This window comes from Thunnus maccoyii, chromosome 12 (genome assembly GCF_910596095.1).
Source record: "Thunnus maccoyii chromosome 12, fThuMac1.1, whole genome shotgun sequence".
NCBI lineage: Eukaryota > Metazoa > Chordata > Actinopteri > Scombriformes > Scombridae > Thunnus > Thunnus maccoyii.
In genome coordinates this window covers 32,684,356-32,710,059 of record NC_056544.1, presented here as the reverse complement: position 1 = coordinate 32,710,059, position 25,704 = coordinate 32,684,356, and the positions used below count along the sequence as shown (strand labels likewise).

Here is a 25,704-nt window from a genome sequence, read left to right as displayed (position 1 = left end):
TTCCTTCACTAGGTAACACCTTGGAAGATGATTTCTATAGAAATCAGTCAAATGAACAGTTGATCAGTTTGTGTCCACAGAGTAACACTGTACAGTTGACATTTTCCACTGTCTTCTCCTCTCAGCCTCATGAACAATGTTAGTCTAATGGCTTCATTTTCTCTACTTTTTCCAGGACTAATAGCTGGAGACACAATCTCTCCTGAACAAGAACAAGTCAGTGGAAGAGAAGGAGAATCTGTCACACTCACATGTACCTATCAGACAAGTGCAAGGGGTGGTGTTTGGCTTTACTGGTACAAACATCATTCTGACCTTCAGGCACCTCAGTTTATACAACGTAAATACCAAACATCAGCTACATCAACTGAGCTGACCATACAGAGTCTAACCCTGGCAGACACAGCTCTCTACTACTGTGCTCTAGACACACAGTGATAGAAAGTGTAGAAGAGGCTGTACAAAAACCTGAACACAGATATCTGACTACTCTTCAAAGAGGAGGGAAGTGGTATTCAAACCACAGCTTCATATCAGATGGATTCTGCTAATTCCTGTTTTATCAGAGTCACTGTGGTCACAGCTGCTAATGAAACACTGTGGGAGGATTCACATGAGCAGAAAATCCACATCAATGACAAACCAGCTGGATGATGCTTCAAACTCAAAACCTTTTCATGGAACAGAAGATTAAATGAGAAAAACAAATCAACAGATTATTCACATTAAAGTTTTGATATTTGCAGCCTTGTTCATTTTTCCTTGTTTTGGTTTGTATCAAGATTTCAAGTGTTTGTTGTCACTATTCAGCCATGATGTGTCAGTAGATGAACACAACACAGAACGCATCGTTCCCATCAGAAAAAGTGCTTTCAGTCAGTCAGTATTCTGTCAGTGCAGCTAAACAGTGGAACTCGCTCCTCAAGCTCATCAAGGAAATTCATACATATCACACTTTCACAGACCAGCTGACGATGTGGCTCATTGAAAACCAGGTTTGCCGACATTAGTCTGTCGACAGCCCTCTCTGCTGCCATCTTGTGTTTTTAATGTGATACATGTAATTCTGTTTTATCATATGTCTTCAGTTATTACCTTATTCTGTTCATGCTGTTGTGTATATATGTGTATATAACAAAAATATCGTAAAAATGGTAAAACGTCTGTCAGCAACAGTTGCCAAACACTTACCATCAAATAACAGTAAAAAAACTTTAATTATTCTACAGAGATTTCTTTTAAAAATACGGATATTTACTTTGAACATTGTCTGCATTTTTACAGTCCAACCATTGTATAATAAAAAGAAAAAAATCATTATAAAACATCACTAGAATGTTAAACAAATGTGTTAATCTGCACAAAAAAATTTAAATGATTGCAGAAATATCTTAGAATTACCTAATTTAAATGAAGACTGTTGTTTTCATACAGTAATCGTTGTTAAATTCATAGGATTATCCAATCCATCCACAAGAACTCCCCATCAAAGTACAGATTTCTGGATGTAAAACACAGAAAAATTATGTAAAATTACATTTAAATTACCCTCCTATAGCACCCATTAACTGTATCTTGAGAGCTTTAGGCTTTTATTTTATGTGATTATCCAGTCTATTTACAGTAAATTCCTGCTAAAATTGATTTTATACTGTACAAAAAAATAAGATCATGTGATAATAGTTTATAAAAACATAATTATGATAATCGTTACTTTATATAAACATTATTTGACAGTAAGAACAAGCAACTCTCCAATATATTTACAGGCTTTTCCCATTAATGTATGAGGTTTACTTTATATAAACATTATTTGATAGTATTTAAAAGCAACTATAAAATATATCTACTAGGGGTGTGCCCGAATACAAAGACGTTATTCGGAAAAGCACAAAAAACATGTTAAATACCAGCGTGCAGGTCGGTTACATCACTATCTCAGTGTCTCTCCTCTGCTCCGCTGTTACGTCTATCAGCAGGTCTCAATGAGGGGAGTCACATCCACCTGCTACATGACTCACATTTCCTTATTTGGACATCACTCCCGGAATACACTGAGAGCGTGGTGCTGATAACGCCAAGGTCACAGGTTCGATCTCTATACTGGCCAGGATCAGTTGTTGTAAAGGGAGAAGTTCTTGTGCCGCCTGCAGATGGAAAGAAAGTTGATGTAAACTTCCCTGTTTCTAACCCATGGAATGACCAACAGTGCCACATCATCTCACACGTTTATCCTGTGAAAGCTTCACGTCCAAAGTCCTGCTCCTTCTTACTCGTTGTCTGGAGACTACTACTGTAGCCCCATTGAAACGTACACTTCCCTTTCCACATGACCACGTGGCCTAAAGGACGAGGCGTCTGACTTCAGATCAGAAGATTGAGGGTTTGAATCCCTTCGTGGTTGGCTATCCCTGCTTGCATTGCATATGTGTCTGTTGAGTGAAGAAAACCCCAACGATAGGCTGTGAACATGTACATCAACCTATGTGACATTGCTGATCATGGGTAAAATCTGCTAGTAGTCACAGACATGCAGCAGATTAAACAAAGTGTTTGGCTTTAGGAACTTACAGGAAGTATGTGTTTTCTGTGATTAACATCTGTATCAGAGGGGGTACCTGTAAATATTCGGCACCCTCGCTCTGCTTATTATGGGCACATTCAGCAGGAGTAACGCTTTGGAGGAATCCTGGTTAACGTCAGTTCCTTCAAATCAAGGCATTGTGTGTTTCCTGCCATGAAGATTTGTATGCAGAGTGTTGGCTTTTCAATGTTTGGAACCACAACATTGCTGATTGTGATGAAAAACTACTCATGAGTGGAGTAATGCTTTGGAGGAACTGTGCTATAAATGTGTTTGGTGTGTACACCAGCATTATGCAGAGAAAAGCTACTTCTGTCATGGAATAACTTTGAGATGGACAGCAGCAAAGTCACCAGCAATGTGGGGGGAAATTCAACCTTCTGGGGGTTACACAGTCCCAACTGTCAATAGGCTGCCTATACTGTAAGGCAGGTTCAGGAAGTGCTACCATCGTCCTCCCTCCATCGCTTCAATTGGATGCGTCCATCCATGTAATGTCACAGGTCAAGCGGGAAATAAATCAAGATGGAAAGAGTGGAGTTTGAATGTAAAATAACGCTAGCCGATACAAATGGATGAAGGTCCCAAAAAACAAAAAGGTGGAGCAGAAAAGGTCAGAGAGAAAAAGAAAAAGAATCTTGAGGCTGATGCTGCAAAATGTTTCAAGTTAACTCATTTATTCAAAATATCGATGCCACTGCCAACCAAAATCCTGTTAGCGTTAGCATGGCTAGCTGCAGTGATAACATTAACAGTCCATGGCCAAATGAAGAGGAGGAGGAAGAGTCTGGACAGACTCTTCTATTCTATTCTATTCTATTCTATTCTATTCTATTCTATTCTATTCTATTCTATTTGTTGCTTATGCTGTTTTTTAAATGATGTCAGCTGATTGGTCACACTGGGTCCACTCCATTAGGCTGCAGGCCTGCTGCTTGTCACAGCCTGACAATACCAGTGAGTGAATGTTTAAATAGTGTCGGTAGCATGAAATCCTGACTGTTAAGCCTGATGTGTGAATTGCATCAGATCAGCTGCAAACACAATGTTGGATGATTGACTATTAATAGTTCTCACAATTCCAGATCATCAATGAATTAAATCCTAAATATGCCTCTTGGGCTGCTGATTTGTCCTCTAAGCTATTTCTTGGCTATTTATTTATTTATTATATTATTTTATGAAACCCTGTAAGTACACCTGTTGTTTGGGTTCTAACTTGATATCTATTGCTTAGCTTATATGTTATAAATACCCTGTTATTGCTTTATGCAACTCATAAGTGTGTTTGTTGGGGGTAAATGGGGCCGGTCCAGATGAGAATTGCCAGGGCAGAATTTTGTTCCCAGTCTGACTCTGCAGCCCACAGTGACAGAAAACACCAAAACTCAAAGTCAAACACAACCTGACAGATTTTTGATGCTTCTGTAGTTTCACATGACAACAGATCAGTCATGTAAAAGCTGCTCCAGGCAAAGTTTTTATGTTGACAATGAAGACATAAGAGAAGAGAAAGAGTCCTGCGATGGTGATATAACTGGTAGGATGTCAGTATACACATCCTCCTTACTGGGATCAGTGATGTCACAGTGATGTCATTAAGGGAGGAGGGGCTTCCTCTACAGATGGGAGAAGCCCAGCTGTCCCCATCAGAAAGTAAGCAGACTTCAGAAAGTTGACTTTGAGGATTACTGAGCTGTTTATCTTTGAACATGTTGCTTTTAGTGCCAGCTCTGCTCCTCTGTATATTCACTGGTAAGTCACATTTTATTCATTTTATTAATTAGTTGAATGCAATGGCAAGAACATTCATATCTGATAATGTAATTAAAACAGCTACATAGTTACTGAAGCACAGAACAAGAAGCCCAAGAAAATGTAAATTTGTTCACTAACTTCTGGATTTAAATATTTTCATGTAGGTGTCAGCTGTGAAGAACTCACTGCAGTCAAGAATGAAGAGAACAGTTTGGAGGGCAGCACTGTTACTCTGTCCTATAAATACCCAAAACTTTCATCTAGTGATTATTTCTTCTGGTATCGACAATATCCAGGAAAACCACCAGAGAACCTCATCCGGCACTCGGCTTCTGGAACAGTAGCAAATACAAAACCTGGACTGGAGATTACAGTGAAGGACAAACAAATCCATCTGCAGATCTCCTCTGCTGCAGTGTCTGACTCTGCTGTGTACTACTGTGCTCTGCAGCCCACAGTGACAGGAAACACCAAAACTCTGTACAAAAACCTTTGGAGCAAAGACAACAGAATACTCCACAACATCCACTAGAGGGAGTCACACACTGTTAAACTTCAGTGGTTTCTGATCAAACAGTCTAGATTCTTTTCCCTCATGAGACACAGTTGTGATGAAGAGTTTTACAAATGAATGTCATTTGACATATGAGTCTCCTCCTACTGACTGCAGAGGTGGCTGCATGGCAGAGAGCTGTTTGATTCCAGCTGTGAACATCAGACCAAACACAACTCACAAAACCACTCAACACTTATTCAAACTCAACATTCACTTACAGCACATTTCACTTGTGTAACCATGGAAACACTGGCTGTCATTTTAGTGTTTTCAGCTCTTGTAGGTACGTATGTTTTTGTCATTGTGTGATATTTTCCAAATGATGGATATTTGACTCTGGAACAGAACTTTAATACAACATGTTTCCTTCACTAGGTAACACCTTGGAAGATGATTTCTATAGAAATCAGTCAAATGAACAGTTGATCAGTTTGTGTCCACAGAGTAACACTGTACAGTTGACATTTTCCACTGTCTTCTCCTCTCAGCCTCATGAACAATGTTAGTCTAATGGCTTCATTTTCTCTACTTTTTCCAGGACTAATAGCTGGAGACACAATCTCTCCTGAACAAGAAGAAGTCAGTGGAAGAGAAGGAGAATCTGTCACACTCACATGTACCTATCAGACAAGCGAGAGTCTTGTTTACCTTTACTGGTACAAACATCATTCTGACCCTCAGGCACCTCACTTTATACTCAGTGATGTATATATTCCGGATAAACGATATAAATCCAAAACATCAGCTACAACAACTGAGCTGACCATACAGAGTCTAACCCTGGCAGACACAGCTCTCTACTACTGTGCTGTAGACACACAGTGATAGACAGTGTAGAAGAGGCTGTACAAAAACCTGAACACAGATATCTGACTACTCTTCAAAGAGGAGGGAAGTGGTATTCAAACCACAGCTTCATATCAGATGGATTCTGCTAATTCCTGTTTTATCAGAGTCACTGTGGTTACAGCTGCTAATGAAACACTGTGGGAGGATTCACATGAGCAGCAAATCCACATCAATGACAAACCAGCTGGATGATGCTTCAAACACAAGACACCATTTCAGAGACAAAAAATATTAAATGAAAAAAACAAATAATAATAAAAATAATAATAAACTTTATTTATATAGCACTTTTCAAAAACAAGTTTACAAAGTGCTTCACAGACATAAAACAAAATACACAATGCAATTACATATCTAAGCTAAAAGACAGTAAGAAATGGAAACAAAGGTAAGACCAAATAAAGAAAAAAAAAACAAAAAAAACTCTATTTAAATGCACTTATATAAAAATGAGTTTTTAAAAGAGTTTTAAAAGAGGACACTGAGGTAGCTTGTGTGATTTCCAGAGGAAGGTTATTCCACAATTGGGGAGCTCTAACAGCAAATGCCCTTCTACCCCGTCTCAAGCTTTGCCCTGGGGACTGAGAGCAACAGCTGGTCCACAGATCTTAGAGAACAAGCTGGGGTGCAAGGGATGAAGGTCAGTGATATAAGGCGGGGCTAGGCCGTTCAGAGATTTAAAAACAAGCAGTAAAATTTTAAAATCAATTCTAAAAACCACAGATAACCAGTGCAATGAGGCAAGAACAGGGGAAATGTGATCATATTTTCTAGCCCCTATAAGAACCCTAGCCACAGTATTCTGTACAAGCTGTAGGTGGTTGATTGATTTTAGGGGCAGTTCAGCAAATAAGGAGTTGCAGTAATCTAAATGACTAGAGACAAAAGCATGAATGAGTATTTCAGCAGCACTGAAAGAAAGAAAAGATCTAATCTTTGCAATGTTCCTGATTTGAGTGATAGCTGATTTGGTGATTTTGGTAAAATGTTTAGAAAAATTCAAGTCTGAATCAAAGATTACACCCAGATTTCTGGCCTCATGGGTGCACTGCAAACCCTGGGAAACTAAGGTCTTGCTTATAGAGTCCCTGTGTGCTCTGGGCCCAAACACCATCACTTCAGTTTTGTCATTATTGAGCATTAAGAAATTATTGGACATCCAAGATCTAATACTTGCAAGACACGTTGTGAGTGAGGTAAGTGAGGTAATGTCTGATGGATTTATGGATAGATATATCTGTGTATCGTCTGCATAAAAATGGAAGGAAATATTGGAGTTGTGAATGACTTGACCCAGTGGTAACATGTAAATGGAAAACAGTAAAGGGCCAAGAACTGATCCTTGAGGAACGCCGCAGCTGATAATTGAGGATTTGGAAGAGACATTTCCAGTTGAAACTGAGAATGTTCTGTTGTCAAATAAGATTTAAACCAGTCTAGAGCAGTACCAGTCACGCCGATGCAGTTTTCTAGTTGATTAATTAATATTCCATGATCGACTGTGTCAAATGCTGCAGAAAGGTCTAAAAGTACCAGAACAGTACAGCAGCCAGCATCCAAATTCATTCTAATGTCATTTAAAACTTACTTTAAAAGTGCAGTTTCTGAGGTATTGCAGAAATTCTCACAGGTTTGTGGCGTGATGGGTCTGAAATAACGAGGGCCTCTAGGGTTCGAAACCATAGGCACTAATGGGATGTTAAAAAGGATAGCTGCAAGGTCAGAAACATGCTTGTTTAAGGACTGTAGATTTACTGGATTAATGCCATAAGTAATAATTAGGTCAAGAGTATGACCATGTTGGTGAGTAGAGCCAGAGACATGCTGAATACAGTCAAAAGTACTGATAAGATCAAGGAATTCAGATGCACGTTTGTCACTTTGGTTGTCAATGTGAATATTAAGTCTCCCAATAAAATAACTTTCTCACAGTTAGTGGTAGTTATTGAAAGCAAGTGATCAAATTCTGAAAGAAAGTTGCCTTTTGAGTTAGGAGGGCGATATAACAGCCCAAAAAAGATCGTATGGTGGGAAATAGTGAATGAGAATAACTCAAATGAGATAAAATTGCCAATAGCAGTTGGTGTACATTTGTTGTCAGCTTTATAAATGACAGTAAGTCCACCTCCACGTCCACTTAACCTAGGACTATTCCAAAATGTATATCCGGGGGGACATGCTTCAATGAGACATCGGTGTCTGCTCAAGTTTCAACCATAAAGATAAAATCTAAATCATTAGAAGAAATAAAATCATTATCAGTAAAAGACTTATTGGTGACGGACCTTAAACTCACAGGGCCGTCACCAATAACAACCATTTAAAAACGATGCACTGCAACAACTGGCAGACTGAGTCTTAATAGAAATGAGGTCAGATGGGACCCTTTTGTGTCTGCTGGTCCATTTCTTGGATAGCCTTGCAATATAATGTACTGGAATAGTTGACACCAGTGAAGGAGAATCAGAAACACCATCATCACTCAGAGGATAGCTAGCTGCAGAGTTCAGGCATAAACCTATGGGATGAGGGGAAATAGAAAAGGGGGCTATAATATCGGGTCCGTGCCAGTTATATGCACTAATTAAATTAGTGGAACTAATCAACAGATTATTCAAATTTAAAAAGTTTTGATATTTGCAGCCTTGTTCATTTTTCCTTGTTTTGGTTTGTATCAAGATTTCAAGTGTTTGTTGTCACTATTCAGCCATGATGTGTCAGTAGATGAACACAACACAGAACGCATCGTTCCCATCAGAAAAAGTGCTTTCAGTCAGTCAGTATTCTGTCATTGCAGCTAAACAGTGGAACTCGCTCCTCAAGCTCATCAAGGAAATTCATACATATCACACTTTCACAGACCAGCTGACGATGTGGCTCATTGAAAACCAGGTTTGCCGACATTAGTCTGTTGACAGCCCTCTCTGCTGCCATCTTGTGTTTTTAATGTGATACATGTAATTCTGTTTTATCATATGTCTTCAGTTATTACCTTATTCTGTTCATGTAGTTATAGACTTTAATATCTGGTCAGAGACAACAGATGAAACTAATCCTCTCAGACTAACACTGGCTCATTAATATGTATATGTTCATCAATGAGCACTGTCCCTGACAAATCAACTAACAAATGAAATGAAAGTGAGTAGTCATGTAGTTCAGTATCCATGATGTGTTCATCCAGCAGGCAGACTGTATGAGACTAAAACGCTGTTAACCTGAACATGTTTCACACTCACAACACAGTTACTTTCTGTACAGTTTGCAGTTTGGACTTTTTGACTTGTCAGAAAGTTGTTTCTCTACAGATTGATTGTGGTGAATTTTCTGCAGATTCCTCCTTCAGTCTGACCTTCTTGGATGATGATGACTGCAGCATCACTGTCATTTCTAAAGCTTCCATCAGCCTGAATGTAAACAGACCACAGCAAGAGGAGGAGCTACACAACTGAATATGAAAGGCTTCATTTGGAACTGAAGAGATACTGTGTTCTTTCTATTGTTCATTCACTACAAGTCAAATAATGTTACTTCATTTCATTTGGATGATGATGCTCACTTTTCATACTGGTAAGTACTCAGGACACCAATCAGCATGTAACAAGAGATGCTAGACATCATTCAATATACTACTGTCAATTTTTTAAAGAATTTATTTATTCTTTTTTTTACTCAGTTTAAATATATTTTTTCATTTTAAAAATAAAAAATTTCATGGTGAAATATATATTTGTTGTTTTCAGGATCCTCTGAGGATTTACTGAAACCATTTAAAGATGTAATGCTGGCTTTGGAAGGAGACAATGTGACTCTCTCCTGCAACTATAAAGGCTCTGTTTACAACCTCTGCTGGTATCAACAGAAGTCCAGTTTGTCTCCACAGCTGCTCATCATGGAAAATTCAGAGAAAGTAGAAGGGTTGTCTTTCAAACATGACAAAGACACAAAGACATTTCATCTGCAGATCTCCTCTGCTGCAGTGTCTGACTCTGCTGTGTACTACTGTGCTCTGCAGCCCACAGTGACAGGAAACACCAAAACTCTGTACAAAAACCTTTGGAGCAAAGACAACAGAATACTCCACAACATCCACTAGAGGGAGTCACACACTCTTAAACTTCAGTGGTTTCTTATCAAACAGTCTAGATTCTTTTCCCTCATGAGACACAGTTGTGATGAAGAGTTTTACAAATGAATGTCATTTGACATATGAGTCTCCTCCTACTGACTGCAGAGGTGGCTGCATGGCAGAGAGCTGTTTGATTCCAGCTGTGAACATCAGACCAAACACAACTCACAAAACCACTCAACACTTATTCAAACTCAACATTCACTTACAGCATTTCACTTGTGTAACCATGGAAACACTGGCTGTCATTTTACTGTTTTCAGCTCTTGTAGGTACGTATGTTTTTGTCATTGTGTGATATTTTCCAAATGATGGATATTTGACTCTGGAACAGAACTTTAATACAACATGTTTCCTTCACTAGGTAACACCTTGGAAGATGATTTCTATAGAAATCAGTCAAATGAACAGTTGATCAGTTTGTGTCCACAGAGTAACACTGTACAGTTGACATTTTTCACTGTCTTCTCCTCTCAGCCTCATGAACAATGTTAGTCTAATGGCTTCATTTTCTCTACTTTTTCCAGGACTAATAGCTGGAGACACAATCTCTCCTGTAAAAGATGAAGTCAGTGGAAGAGAAGGAGAATCTGTCACACTCACATGTACCTATGAGACAGATTATGATGGTGCTTACCTTTACTGGTACAAACATCATTCTGATCTTCAGGCACCTCAGTTTATACTTTATAAAGGAGCAGCATCAGTGAGTGGTTATGAATATATTCCTGATAAACGATATAAATCCAAAACATCAGCTACATCAACTGAGCTGACCATACAGAGTCTAACCCTGGCAGACACAGCTCTCTACTACTGTGCTCTAGACACACAGTGATAGAAAGTGTAGAAGAGGCTGTACAAAAACCTGAACACAGATATCTGACTACTCTTCAAAGAGGAGGGAAGTGGTATTCAAACCACAGCTTCATATCAGATGGATTCTGCTAATTCCTGTTTTATCAGAGTCACTGTGGTTACAGCTGCTAATGAAACACTGTGGGAGGATTCACATGAGCAGCAAATCCACATCAATGACAAACCAGCTGGATGATGCTTCAAACACAAGACACCATCAAACATAAAGTGACATAAAACTGTGTGTTGAACAAAAACCTGAAGTTACTCGTCGGGTTAAAAAGTGAATGTAATGAAAATATGAGAATGTTTGTTTCATACTGTCAGTTTTTATCATGAGCTGTTTCCATTAGACATTCAACAAGGGTGTCTGCTGCCTCCACTGTTTGAACTACCAGTGTGAATGAGATATGGTCACTGACTTCATGTTGTCTTCAGGTATTTATAAATGGACACTGACTGACTGACTTCATCCTCTTTGTTCCCTGTTGGCCATCAGGTCACAATCAGCTCCTTCCATTGTTCACTATCCTTGACAACATGTTGAGCTTCACCCCAAATACACACTGAAGCATTAAAACTCTGAAATCACTGCTCGTTTATATCTTCACACATGAAAAACTCAACAGAATCACTTTAACAGCTGAAGCTTTAGAATCAGCTGATTCATAAAAACTGAAGCTTCCACAACAACTCCACCATCTTTACATCTGACCTCTGACAGCTGCAGAGCACCAAAAGACACAAAATTATCAATTTATATTCAAGAGGAAATAAATTCTAAAAAGAAAACAAAAAATCAGTTTTTCAAATATTCATTCTCAGTTTATAATAGAAATATTAAAGGAGCAGCAGCAGGTTCACAAAAATGAACCTTTTATATGTTCAGGAAGAAAGTGAGTCTGCAGCAGATGTAAAACATTCATTTATTCAAAGACAAATAAAGAGGCAGCAGCAGGTTTAAGAGAGTCAGAGTATTTTACCCACTAGTATTTTTTAAAACAAAGTACAACGCTTCCCTATCCAAGTTGTTTTAGTGCCCTAACCTAATCAAACCTTAACCATCGTGTGGTCACATCATAAAAAGGTTTGATTTCTGAAACAACAATTTTGTCCTTATAGTGACTTTAAAAAAATACTTACGTGTCATTCTGGAGGGCATGGACCTACGATGTATTCTGGTGTTTAATCTGGAAGACTTTTTGGAAATCCAACATGGTTTATTTGATATCTGATCAGGTTATTAATATTACATGTGTGTATTTATAAGTTTTGGGCAGTAAGACTGAGCATTCAGCAGCCATACCAACATGTACCCTGTTTCTGCTGAATGACTGAAGCTAAGCAGGTGTGGGTTTGGTTAGTACTTCAATGGGAGACCTCGTGGAAAAGCTAAGTTGCTGCTGGAAGTGGTCTTGGTGGGCCAGTAGGGGCCAGTCATCCCTCTGGTTCTAATAAATCCTGCTACCCCAGTGCAGTAACGGGACACTGTGCTGTAGGAGACACCGTCCTTCAGATGAGACGTTAAACTGAAGTCCTGACTCACTGTGGTCGTTAAAGCTCCCATGTGACCCCAGTTTCCTGGTAAAATTCCCAACCTGACTCTCTCCATCTGGCCACCTGATCATCCCCCAGTGTAACTGGCTCAATGATTCCCTTCCTCTCCACCTCAAGATGATGTGTGGTGAGCGTTCTGGTGAAAATGGCTGCTGTGCATCACCCAGGTGGGTTCTACATATTTGTGGTTGTTGAGGTGAGTTTCATGTTTCATGTTATAGGAATGTCATGACTGTTTTTCACTACCTTGAAGTGTAAGGGATTACAACTTTACTCTCACTAATTACATTACACTCACTAAGCTCAGTAACACTCTGTTACTTTGACTCTTTGGGAGTTCAACTTGTTTGCGTCTCACCTGCAGTTAGATGTAGAATAGATATCAGTTTTGTCTGTGTGTTCAGTGGAAGGACTGGTTCACAGTGTGTTACCATGGTGCAGGATATGCACGTTAGTTAAAATCCTCTACATACAGTTCAATAGTCAGAATATATATTTATTATATAAATGTACTATTTTTATATTAAAATGTAGTTCATATGTATACCAAGATTTATGCAAACATGAATATTAATTAAAGTGTCCCACAATGTCTCATGTGAGATTCCTAGTTTGCTTCGTGCATGATGAGTTTTGAGTCTCTAATTATTCAGCAGTTTAATACATTTAGTCTGGAGAACGATGACATAGTAACGGGTTTATCTTTGTGGGCTTCAAACAAACAAATAAACAGATACATACATATACAGAGAGACAGATGTAGAGGTCTTGTCTTGGTGCTTATAACATTGGCATGAGAGGAGAAATAGGTGGAGGGAGGGGCGACTCACAGAAGAAGAGAACAGAAGAAGACTCCCGTTGTCAGACGCAGTCGATACCTGAACCACTAAACACAGATACTGTCTGTCAGATGTTGTCACTGCATTGTTGTGATATTTTGTTGTTTTTTGTGACCGTACTAAAAGGGAGGTGAAACAATACAGGAATAATAAATGTCTTTAACAATGTGAGAAACTTGTGGAGCAGATAATCTGATTTTAACTTTGTGTTTAACATCAAGTTATCTCTTCCTTTAGGTGTCAGCTGTGAAGAACTCACTCCACTAGAGGGAGTCACACACTGCTAAACTTCAGTGGTTTGTTACCAAACAGTCGAGATTCTTTTCACTGGTGAGAAAAATGAAAGAACAATGAAGGCAGAAAGATAGAAGAATGATGTAGACTGTCCTGATGGCTATGAAGTATGGTTCACGTCAATGAGAGAGTATCACACAGTAACTCTTCTGACAACAACACTAACAGCTGAGAGGCTCCCACCAAGGGTCCACTTTCTCCTCACTGCTGTTTTATCCTAAAGGACTCAATCAATATACAACACAGTCATTAACTCCATGTGGTAAAGCTGTCAGCTGTCAATCAGTGTAATGCTATTAGCTATGAGCTAATCAGTATAATGTGATATAAAGCACATTGAACACATTATTAGTCAGAGCTGTGAGAGCAGGGAGGAGGAGATTAAGGGAGGAGCAAAACTGTCACTGAAGTGACAGTTTTGAAAGACACAAACTTTCACTGTGGTGTTTCATACTAAACAACACAGACAGTTTCTTATCTTCAAGATGGTGTCAATGCAATTAAGTCTGTTTTCAACTTTGTTTCTGATCACACTAACAGGTAGGTGACACACTTCATATTTACTTCTATTCATGTTTGATTGAAAACTGAACATGAAGTTGTATGTATTCATGTTATGAGTCTTTGACAACATGTTATAACAGAGTTATCTCTTCCTTTAGGTGTCAGCTGTCAAGAACTCACTCCAGTCAACAATGAAGAGAACAGTTTAGAAGGCAGCACTGTTACTCTGTCCTACAAATACTCCAAACAAGCTGCTGACAATGATTATTTCTTCTGGTATCGACAATATCCAGGAAAACCACCAGAGTTCCTCATTTTCCATTTCGGTTCAGGAGATGCAATATCAGATCCAGTACCTAGACTGTCATTTAAAGTGAGTGCAGATAAAACCCAAATGGATCTGCAGATCTCCTCTGCTGCAGTGTCTGACTCTGCTGTGTACTACTGTGCTCTGCAGCCCACAGTGACAGGAAACACCAAAACTCTGTACAAAAACCTTTGGAGCAAAGACAACAGAATACTCCACAACATCCACTAGAGGGAGTCACACACTGTTAAACTTCAGTGGTTTCTTATCAAACAGTCTAGATTCTTTTCCCTCATGAGACACAGTTGTGATGAAGAGTTTTACAAATGAATGTCATTTGACATATGAGTCTCCTCCTACTGACTGCAGAGGTGGCTGCATGGCAGAGAGCTGTTTGATTCCAGCTGTGAACATCAGACCAAACACAACTCACAAAACCACTCCACACTTATTCAAACTCAACATTGACTTACAGCACATTTCACTTGTGTAACCATGGAAACACTGGCTGTCATTTTACTGTTTTCAGCTCTTGTAGGTACGTATGTTTTTGTCATTGTGTGATATTTTCCAAATGATGGATATTTGACTCTGGAACAGAACTTTAATACAACATGTTTCCTTCACTAGGTAACACCTTGGAAGATGATTTCTATAGAAATCAGTCAAATGAACAGTTGATCGGTTTGTGTCCACAGAGTAACACTGTACAGTTGACATTTTCCACTGTCTTCTCCTCTCAGCCTCATGAACAATGTTAGTCTAATGGCTTCATTTTCTCTACTTTTTCCAGAACTAATAGCTGGAGACACAATCTCTCCTGTAAAAGAAGAAGTCAGTGGAAGAGAAGGAGAATCTGTCACACTCACATGTACCTATGAGACAAATGGAACTTGGAGTTACCTTTACTGGTACAAACATCATTCTGACCTTCAGGCACCTCAGTTTATACTCTGGAAAGGAGCAGGATCAGTCAGTGATGAACAATGCATTCTTGATGAACGATATAAATCCCAAACATCAGCTACAACAACTGAGCTGACCATACAGAGTCTAACCCTGGCAGACACAGCTCTCTACTACTGTGCTCTAGACACACAGTGATAGAAAGTGTAGAAGAGGCTGTACAAAAACCTGAACACAGATATCTGACTACTCTTCAAAGAGGAGGGAAGTGGTATTCAAACCACAGCTTCATATCAGATGGATTCTGCTAATTCCTGTTTTATCAGAGTCACTGTGGTTACAGCTGCTAATGAAACACTGTGGGAGGATTCACATGAGCAGCAAATCCACATCAATGACAAACCAGCTGGATGATGCTTCAAACACAAGACACCATCAAACATAAAGTGACATAAAACTGTGCGTTGAACAAAAACCTGAAGTTACTCGTCGGGTTAAAAAGTGAATGTAATGAAAATATGAGAATGTTTGTTTCATACTGTCAGTTTTTATCATGAGCTGTTTCCATTAGACATTCAACAAGGGTGTCTGCTGCCTCCACTGTTTGAACTACCAGTGTGAATGAGATATGGTCACTGACTTCATGTTGTCTTCAGGTATTTATAAATGGACACTGACTGACTGACTTCATCCTCTTTGTTCCCTGTTGGCCATCAGGTCACAATCAGCTCCTTCCATTGTTCACTATGCTTGACAACATGTTGAGCTTCACCCCAAATACACACTGAAGCATTAAAACTCTGAAATCACTGCTCGTTTATATCTTCACACATGAAAAACTCAACAGAATCACTTTAACAGCTGAAGCTTTAGAATCAGCTGATTCATAAAAACTGAAGCTTCCACAACAACTCCACCATCTTTACATCTGACCTCTGACAGCTGCAGAGCACCAAAAGACACAAAATTATCAATTTATATTCAAGAGGAAATAAATTCTAAAAAGAAAACAAAAAATCAGTTTTTCAAATATTCATTCTCAGTTTATAATAGAAATATTAAAGGAGCAGCAGCAGGTTCACAAAAATGAACCTTTTATATGTTCAGGAAGAAAGTGAGTCTGCAGCAGATGTAAAACATTCATTTATTCAAAGACAAATAAAGAGGCAGCAGCAGGTTTAAAAGAGTCAGAGTATTTTACCAACTAGTATTTTTTAAAACAAAGTACAACGTTTCCCTATCCAAGTTGTTTTAGTGCCCTAACCTAATCAAACCTTAACCATCGTGTGGTCACATCATAAAAAGGTTTGATTTTTGAAACAACAATTTTGTCCTTATAGTGACTTTAAAAAAATACTTACGTGTCATTCTGGAGGGCATGGACCTACGATGTATTCTGGTGTTTAATCTGGAAGACTTTTTGGAAATCCAACATGGTTTATTTGATATCTGATCAGGTTATTAATATTACATGTGTGTATTTATAAGTTTTGGGCAGTAAGACTGAGCAGTCAGCAGCCATACCAACATGTACCCTGTTTCTGCTGAATGACTGAAGCTAAGCAGGTGTGGGTTTGGTTAGTACTTCAATGGGAGACCTCCTGGAAAAGCTAAGTTGTTGCTGGAAGTGGTCTTGGTGGGCCAGTAGGGGCCAGTCTTCCCTCTGGTTCTAATAAATCCTGCTACCCCAGTGCAGTAACAGGACACTGTGCTGTAGGAGACGCCGTCCTTCAGATGAGACGTTAAACTGAAGTCCTGACTCACTGTGGTCGTTAAAGCTCCCATGTGACCCCAGTTTCCTGGTAAAATTCCCAACCTGACTCTCTCCATCGGGCCACCTGATCATCCCCCAGTGTAACTGGCTCAATGATTCCCTTCCTCTCTACCTCAAGATGATGTGTGGTGACCGTTCTGGTGAAAATGGCTGCTGTGCATCACCCAGGTGGGTTCTACATATTTGTGGTTGTTGAGGTGAGTTTCATGTTTCATGTTACAGGAATGTGATGACTGTTTTTCACTACCTTGAAGTGTAAGGGATTACAACTTTACTCTCACTAATTACATTACACTCACTAAGCTCAGTAACACTCTGTTACTTTGACTCTTTGGGAGTTCAACTTGTTTGCGTCTCACCTGCAGTTAGATGTAGAATAGATATCAGTTTTGTCTGTGTGTTCAGTGGAAGGACTGGTTCACAGTGTGTTACCATGGTGCAGGATATGCACGTTAGTTAAAATACTCTACATACAGTTCAATAGTCAGAATATATATTTATTATATAAATGTACTATTTTTATATTAAAATGTAGTTCATATGTATACCAAGATTTATGTAAACATGAATATTAATTAAAGTGTCCCACAATGTCTCATGTGAGATTCCTAGTTTGCTTCGTGCATGATGAGTTTTGAGTCTCTAATTATTCAGCAGTTTAATACATTTAGTCTGGAGAACGATGATATAGTAACGGGTTTATCTTTGTGGGCTTCAAACAAACAAATAAACAGATACATACATATATATAGAGACAGATGTAGAGGTCTTGTCTTGGTGCTTATAACATTGGCATGAGAGGAGGAATAGGTGGAGGGAGGGGCGACTCACAGAAGAAGAGAACAGAAGAAGACTCCCGTTGTCAGAGGCAGTCGATACCTGAACCACTAAACACAGATACTGTCTGTCAGATGTTGTCACTGCATTGTTGTGATATTTTGTTGTTTTTTGTGACCGTACTAAAAGGGAGGTGAAAAAATACAGGAATAATAAATGTCTTTAACAATGTGAGAAACTTGTGGAGCAGATAATCTGATTTTAACTTTGTGTTTAACATCAAGTTATCTCTTCCTTTAGGTGTCAGCTGTGAAGAACTCACTCCACTAGAGGGAGTCACACACTGTTAAACTTCAGTGGTTTATTACCAAACAGTCGAGATTCTTTTCACTGGTGAGAAAAATGAAAGAACAATGAAGGCAGAAAGATAGAAGAATGATGTAGACTGTCCTGATAGCTATGAAGTATGGTTCACATCAATGAGAGAGTATCACACAGTAACTCTTCTGACAACAACACTAACAGCTGAGAGGCTCCCACCAAGGGTCCACTTTCTCCTCACTGCTGTTTTATCCTAAAGGACTCAATCAATATACAACACAGTCATTAACTCCATGTGGTAAAACTGTCAGCTGTCAATCAGTGTAATGCTATTAGCTATGAGCTAATCAGTATAATGTGATATGAAAAGCACATTGAACACATTATTAGTCAGAGCTGTGAGAGCAGGGAGGAGGAGATTAAGGGAGGAGCAAAACTGTCACTGAAGTACAGAAAGACACAAACTTTCACTGTGGTGTTTCATACTAAACAACACAGACAGTTTCTTCTTATCTTCAAGATGGTGTCAATGCAATTAAGTCTGTTTTCAACTTTGTTTCTGATCACACTAACAGGTAGGTGACACACTTCATATTTACTTCTATTGATGTTTGATTGAAAACTGAGCATGAAGTTGTATGTATTCATGTTATGAGTCTTTGACAACATGTTATAACAGAGTTATCTCTTCCTTTAGGTGTCAGCTGTCAAGAACTCACTCCAGTCAACAATGAAGAGAACAGTTTAGAAGGCAGCACTGTTACTCTGTCCTACAAATACTCCAAACAAGCTGCAGCTGGTGATTATTTCTTCTGGTATCGACAATATCCAGGAAAACCACCAGAGTTCCTTATTTCCCATTTCGGTTCAGGGGATCCAATATCAGATCCAGTACCTAGACTGTCTTTTAAAGTCAGTGCAGATAAAACCCAAATGGATCTGCAGATCTCCTCTGCTGCAGTGTCTGACTCTGCTGTGTACTACTGTGCTCTGCAGCCCACAGTGACAGGAAACACCAAAACTCTGTACAAAAACCTTTGGAGCAAAGACAACAGAATACTCCACAACATCCACTAGAGGGAGTCACACACTGTTAAACTTCAGTGGTTTCTTATCAAACAGTCTAGATTCTTTTCCCTCATGAGACACAGTTGTGATGAAGAGTTTTACAAATGAATGTCATTTGACATATGAGTCTCCTCCTACTGACTGCAGAGGTGGCTGCATGGCAGAGAGCTGTTTGATTCCAGCTGTGAACATCAGACCAAACACAACTCACAAAACCACTCAACACTTATTCAAACTCAACATTCACTTACAGCATTTCACTTGTGTAACCATGGAAACACTGGCTGTCATTTCACTGTTTTCAGCTCTTGTAGGTACGTATGTTTTTGTCATTGTGTGATATTTTCCAAATGATGGATATTTGACTCTGGAACAGAACTTTAATACAACATGTTTCCTTCACTAGGTAACACCTTGAAAGATGATTTCTATAGAAATCAGTCAAATGAACAGTTGATCAGTTTGTGTCCACAGAGTAACACTGTACAGTTGACATTTTCCACTGTCTTCTCCTCTCAGCCTCATGGACAATGTTAGTCTAATGGCTTCATTTTCTCTACTTTTTCCAGGACTAATAGCTGGAGACACAATCTCTCCTGTAAAAGAAGAAGTCAGTGGAAGAGAAGGAGAATCTGTCACACTCACATGTACCTATCAGACGAGTTATGCAGATGCTTACCTTTACTGGTACAAACATCATTCTGACCTTCAGGCACCTCAGTTTATACAACGTAAATACCAAACATCAGGTACATCAACTGAGCTGACCATACAGAGTCTAACCCTGGCAGACTCAGCTCTCTACTACTGTGCTGTGAGACACACAGTGATAGAAAGTGTAGAAGAGGCTGTACAAAAACCTGAACACAGATATCTGACTACTCTTCAAAGAGGAGGGAAGTGGTATTCAAACCACAGCTTCATATCAGATGGATTCTGCTAATTCCTGTTTTATCAGAGTCACTGTGGTTACAGCTGCTAATGAAACACTGTGGGAGGATTCACATGAGCAGCAAATCCACATCAATGACAAACCAGCTGGATGATGCTTCAAACACAAGACACCATTTCAGAGACAAAAAATATTAAATGAAAAAAACAAATAATAATAACAATAATAATAAACTTTATTTATATAGCACTTTTCAAAAACAAGTTTAGAAAGTGCTTCACAGACATAAAACAAAATACACAATGCAATTACATATCAAAAAGCTAAAAGACAGTAAGAAATGGAAACAAAGGTAAGACCAAATAAACAAATAATAAAAAAAAACCTAATTAAATGAACTTATATAAAAAGTAGTTTTTAAAAGAGTTTTAAAAGAGGACACTGAGGTAGCTTGTGTGATTTCCAGAGGAAGGTTATTCCACAATTGGGGAGCTCTAACAGCAAATGCCCTTCTACCCCGTCTCAAGCTTTGCCCTGGGGACTGAGAGCATCAGCTGGTCCACAGATCTTAGAGAACAAGCTGGGGTGCAAGGGATGAAGGTCAGTGATATAAGACGGGGCTAGGCTGTTCAGAAATTTAAAAACAAGCAGTAAAATTTTAAAATCAATTCTAAAAACCACAGGTAACCAGTGCAATGAGGCGAGAACAGGGGAAATGTGATCATATTTTCTAGCTCTTGTAAGAACCCTAGCCGCAGTATTCTGTACAAGCTGTAGGTGGTTGATTGATTTTAGGGGCAGTTCAGCAAATAAGGAGTTGCAGTAATCTAAATGACTAGTGACAAAAGCATGAATGAGTATTTCAGCATCACTGAAAGAAAGAAAAGATCTAATCTTTGCAATGTTCCTGATTTGAGTGATAGCTGATTTGGTGATTTTGGTAAAATGTTTATAAAAATTCAAGTCTGAATCAAAGATTACACCCAGATTTCTGGCCTCATGGGTGCACTGCAAACCCTGGGAAACTAAGGTCTTGCTTATAGAGTCCCTGTGTGCTCTGGGCCCAAAAACATCACTTCAGTTTTGTCATTATTGAGCATTAAGAACTTATTGGACATCCAAGATCTAATACTTGCAAGACACGTTGTGAGTGAGGTAAGTGAGGTAATGTCTGATGGATTTATGGATAGATATATCTGTGTATCGTCTGCATGAATATGGAAGGAAATATTGGAGTTATGAATGACTTGACCCAGTGGTAACATGTAAATGGAAAACAGTAAAGGGCCAAGAACTGATCCTTGAGGAACGCCGCAGCTGATAATTGAGGATTTGGAAGAGACATTTCCAATTGAGACTGAGAATGTTCTGTTGTCAAATAAGATTTAAACCAGTCTAGAGCAGTGCCAGTCACGCCGATGCAGTTTTCTAGTCGATTAATTAATATTCCATGATCGACTGTGTCAAATGCTGCAGAAAGGTCTAAAAGTACCAGAACAGTACAGCAGCCAGCATCCAAATTCATTCTAATGTCATTTAAAACTTACTTTAAAAGTGCAGTTTCTGAGGTATTGCAGAAATTCTCACAGGTTTGTGGCGTGATGGGTCTAAAATAACGAGGGCCTCTAGGGTTCGAAACCATAGACACTAATGGGATGTTAAAAAGGATAGCTGCAAGGTCAGAAACATGCTTGTTTAAGGACTATAGATTTACTGGATTAATGCCATAAGTAATAATTAGGTCAAGAGTATGACCATGTTGGTGAGTAGAGCCAGAGACATGCTGAATACAGTCAAAAGTACTGATAAGATCAAGGAATTCAGATGCACGTTTGTCACTTTGGTTGTCAATGTGAATATTAAGTCTCCCAATAAAATGACTTTCTCACAGTTAGTGGTAGTTATTGAAAGCAAGTGATCAAATTCCGAAAGAAAGTTGCCTTTTGAGTTAGGAGGGCGATATAACAGCCCAAAAAAGATCGTATAGTGGGAAATAGTGAATGAGAATAACTCAAATGAGATGAAATTGCCAATAGCAGTTGGTGTACATTTGTTGTCAGCTTTATAAATGACAGCAAGTCCACCTCCACGTCCACTTAACCTAGGACTATTCCAAAATGTATATCCGGAGGGACATGCTTCAATGAGACATCGGTGTCTGCTCAAGTTTCAACCATAAAGATAAAATCTAAATCATTAGAAGAAATAAAATCATTATCAATAAAAGACTTATTGGTGATAGATCTTAAATTCCACAGACAACCATTTAAAAACGATGCACTGCAACAACTGGCAGACTGAGTCTTAATAGAAATGAGGTCAGATGGGACCCTTTTGTGTCTGCTGGTCCATTTTTTGGATAGCCTTGCAGTATAATGTACTGGAATAGTTGACACCAGTGAAGGAGAATCAGAAACACCATCATCACTCAGAGGATAGTTAGCTGCAGAGTTCAGGCATAAACCTATGGGATGAGGGGAAATAGAAAAGGGGGCTATAATATTGGGTCCGTGCCAGTTATATGCACTAATTAAATTAGTGGAACTAATCAACAGATTATTCAAAATTAAAAAGTTTTGATATTTGCAGCCTTGTTCATTTTTCCTTGTTTTGGTTTGTATCAAGATTTCAAGTGTTTGTTGTCACTATTCAGCCATGATGTGTCAGTAGATGAACACAACACAGAACGCATCGTTCCCATCAGAAAAAGTGCTTTCAGTCAGTCAGTATTCTGTCATTGCAGCTAAACAGTGGAACTCGCTCCTCAAGCTCATCAAGGAAATTCATACATATCACACTTTCACAGACCAGCTGACGATGTGGCTCATTGAAAACCAGGTTTGCTGACATTAATCTGTCGACAGCCCTCTCTGCTGCCATCTTGTGTTTTTAATGTGATACATGTAATTCTGTTTTATCATATGTCTTCAGTTATTACCTTATTCTGTTCATGTAGTTATAGACTTTAATATCTGGTCAGAGACAACAGATGAAACAGACTCAGACTAACACTGGCTCATTAATATGTATATGTTCATCAATAAGCACTGTCCCTGACAAATCAACTAATAAATGAAATGAAAGTGAGTAGTCATGTAGTTCAGTATCCATGATGTGTTCATCCAGCAGGCAGACTGTATGAGACTAAAACGCTGTTAACCTGAACATGTTTCACACTCACAACACAGTTACTTTCTGTACAGTTTGCAGTTTGGACTTTTTGACTTGTCAGAAAGTTGTTTCTCTACAGATTGATTGTGGTGAATTTTCTGCAGATTCCTCCTTCAGTCTGACCTTCTTGGATGATGATGACTGCAGCATCACTGTCATTTCTAAAGCTTCAATCAGACTGAATGTAAACAGACCACAGCAAGAGGAGGAGCTACACAACTGAATATGAAAGGCTTCATTTGGAACTGAAGAGATACTGTGTTCTTTCTATTGTTCATTCACTACAAGTCAAATAATGTTACTTCATTTCATTTGGATGATGATGCTCACTTTTCATACTGGTAAGTACTCAGGACACCAATCAACATGTAACAAGAGATGCTAGACATCATTCAATAAACTACTGTCAATTTTTCAAAATGTATTTAGTTATTCAGTTTAAAGACATTTTTTCATTTTAAAAATACAAATTTCATGGTGAAATATATATTTGTTGTTTTCAGGATCCTCTGAGGATTTACTGAAACCATTTAAAGATGTAATGCTGGCTTTGGAAGGAGACAATGTGACTCTCTCCTGCAAATATAAAGGCTCTGTTTACAGCCTCTACTGGTATCAACAGAAGTCCAGTTTGTCTCCACAGCTGCTCATCACGGAACATTTAGAGAAAGAAGGGTTGTCTTTGAAACATGACAGAGAAACAAAGATAAAAAGGTACCAGAGCAAAAAACTCTCTTTTGAAAATAAAAAGGGACTCAGAGGTCCAAGCAGCAAAGTGTTCTTTAATGCCGGCAAAAAAGGGGAACAATCAGCACTTTTACAACGAACCAAATCGCTCCAAAGGTCTTTTCTTTGGGGCATTGTTTTTATGCCCTTGGGTCGGCTTAGGTCACACCTTATCATCCACCCTCCCTAATTTTTGACCAATTATTATGTTACTTTTATCTCCGTCACTCGTTGTTGGTCAAAACTCTTCAAAACAGGTTTTGAGGTGTTTGAGGATATGTACTGGCATATTCAATTCTACCTGATTATATCCAATTTTTATATAAGTATTGGGAATCATTTTACACCATTATTGCCAAGTTGTCTTCTGGCCTTTTATTTTTTATAAGTTATTCTAGTCATTTTACACCCTTATTTCTTGATCTCCTCCAGAGAGTATTTTTTTAAAAGGTGAGGACTTTAGCAGACCCAAGCAAAGTGACATGTAATACAAACGCACTCAAATTTCTCCAGTGTATGATTATGATTCTTCTACCATGCCTCTATACATGCATTGTGATTAAATATGGTTCATGAGATTATAACTACACCAATACAAATTGTATCACACTAGCCCTTATTACTTATAAACTTATAAAATCAATCTGCATAGCTTAATATTGTCTTTAAGCACACCAATGACTTTTAATGAAAATACACCACAATACATTATGAATTTCTTGAAGAATTTCAGTACAAGTTACAGTACATTTCTCAAACAGGTTGTAGCCACTGTAGGTCTTTGGTTATTGGCCATGATTAATGCTTCTTAACTGTTTAAAGTTAACTAGTGTGCAGTGTCTGCTTAACAAACCTGATCTGGATCCAACTGTATGCAATCATTTCAGGTCTAGCTCAAAATGACCTTTTATTTCAAAAAATATTTTGAGTTGTTGGATCTTAGCTCAGATTTCGATACAGTGGATCATGGAGTCCTCAGTGACAGGCTACAACGGTGGGTTTGCCCATCTGTTTCTGATTTAAGCTGGTTTATATCATATTTATCAAATAAACAATTATTTGTGATGGTTGCTAATGATATGTCTGATGCTGCTGTCTTGAGTTATGGAGTGCCTCAAGGGTCTGTTATTGGCCCTATCTTATTTTCTATTCATATACTACTGTTTTAACATATCTTTTCACTTTTATGCAGACGACAAACAGCTGTACATTTCCCTCAGATGTGGCAATTTCAGCAAACTGTCTGATTTAAAGGATTGCCTGGACTCCGTGAGAAGCTGGATGTTTAAAAACTTCTTTAACTTTCTTATTCAATGATGATACAACAGAGGTTTTGAGGCACTATTTAACTACATAACTAAATCTTTACTTCAAGATTCAAGATTTAGTTTATTGACATTTTCTTGTGTATTTGCATACACAAAAAACAAAATGCTGTTCCTCCCAGCTCACAGCAGTGCAACAACAACAGAGAGGATAAAGATATACTGTGTATGCAAAATTTCTATTTAAAAAAATGATAAAAACACATAAATCCCAAGAGAAAAAAACAAAAAAGGAACAAGCAGTCAGCAGCACAGTGTATTAAAGTGCATTTAGAGAGAAAAGTACATGTCTCAATTGGATGTAGACAGCTCTTGCATGTCAATGACTGACCAGCACTGATGGGGGAGTTATATAATCCATTATGCTGTCCAGAGAACATTTGGCAACATGATTGTTGTTGCATGACCGGTATGTATAGGTTAGCAGTTAGCCTAGCTTGCACTCATCTGCACTTGCTTTGGGTCCACTGGGTGCAGCAGACCAAACACCATCAGCTGATTTAGCTCCC

At 38.6% G+C, this 25,704-nt stretch overlaps 1 gene segment (V, D, J or C); it reads left to right on the top strand.

Annotated features, from left to right (window-relative positions):
- The first annotated feature begins 9,076 nt into the window (after nt 1–9,076).
- Nucleotides 9,077–16,999, top strand: LOC121908866. The segment is given in 5 exon segments: nt 9,077–9,317; nt 9,491–9,762; nt 12,409–12,418; nt 14,261–14,376; nt 16,937–16,999. Coding segments are annotated over 5 exon segments (507 nt in total).
- Nucleotides 17,000–25,704: the final 8,705 nt, after the last annotated feature.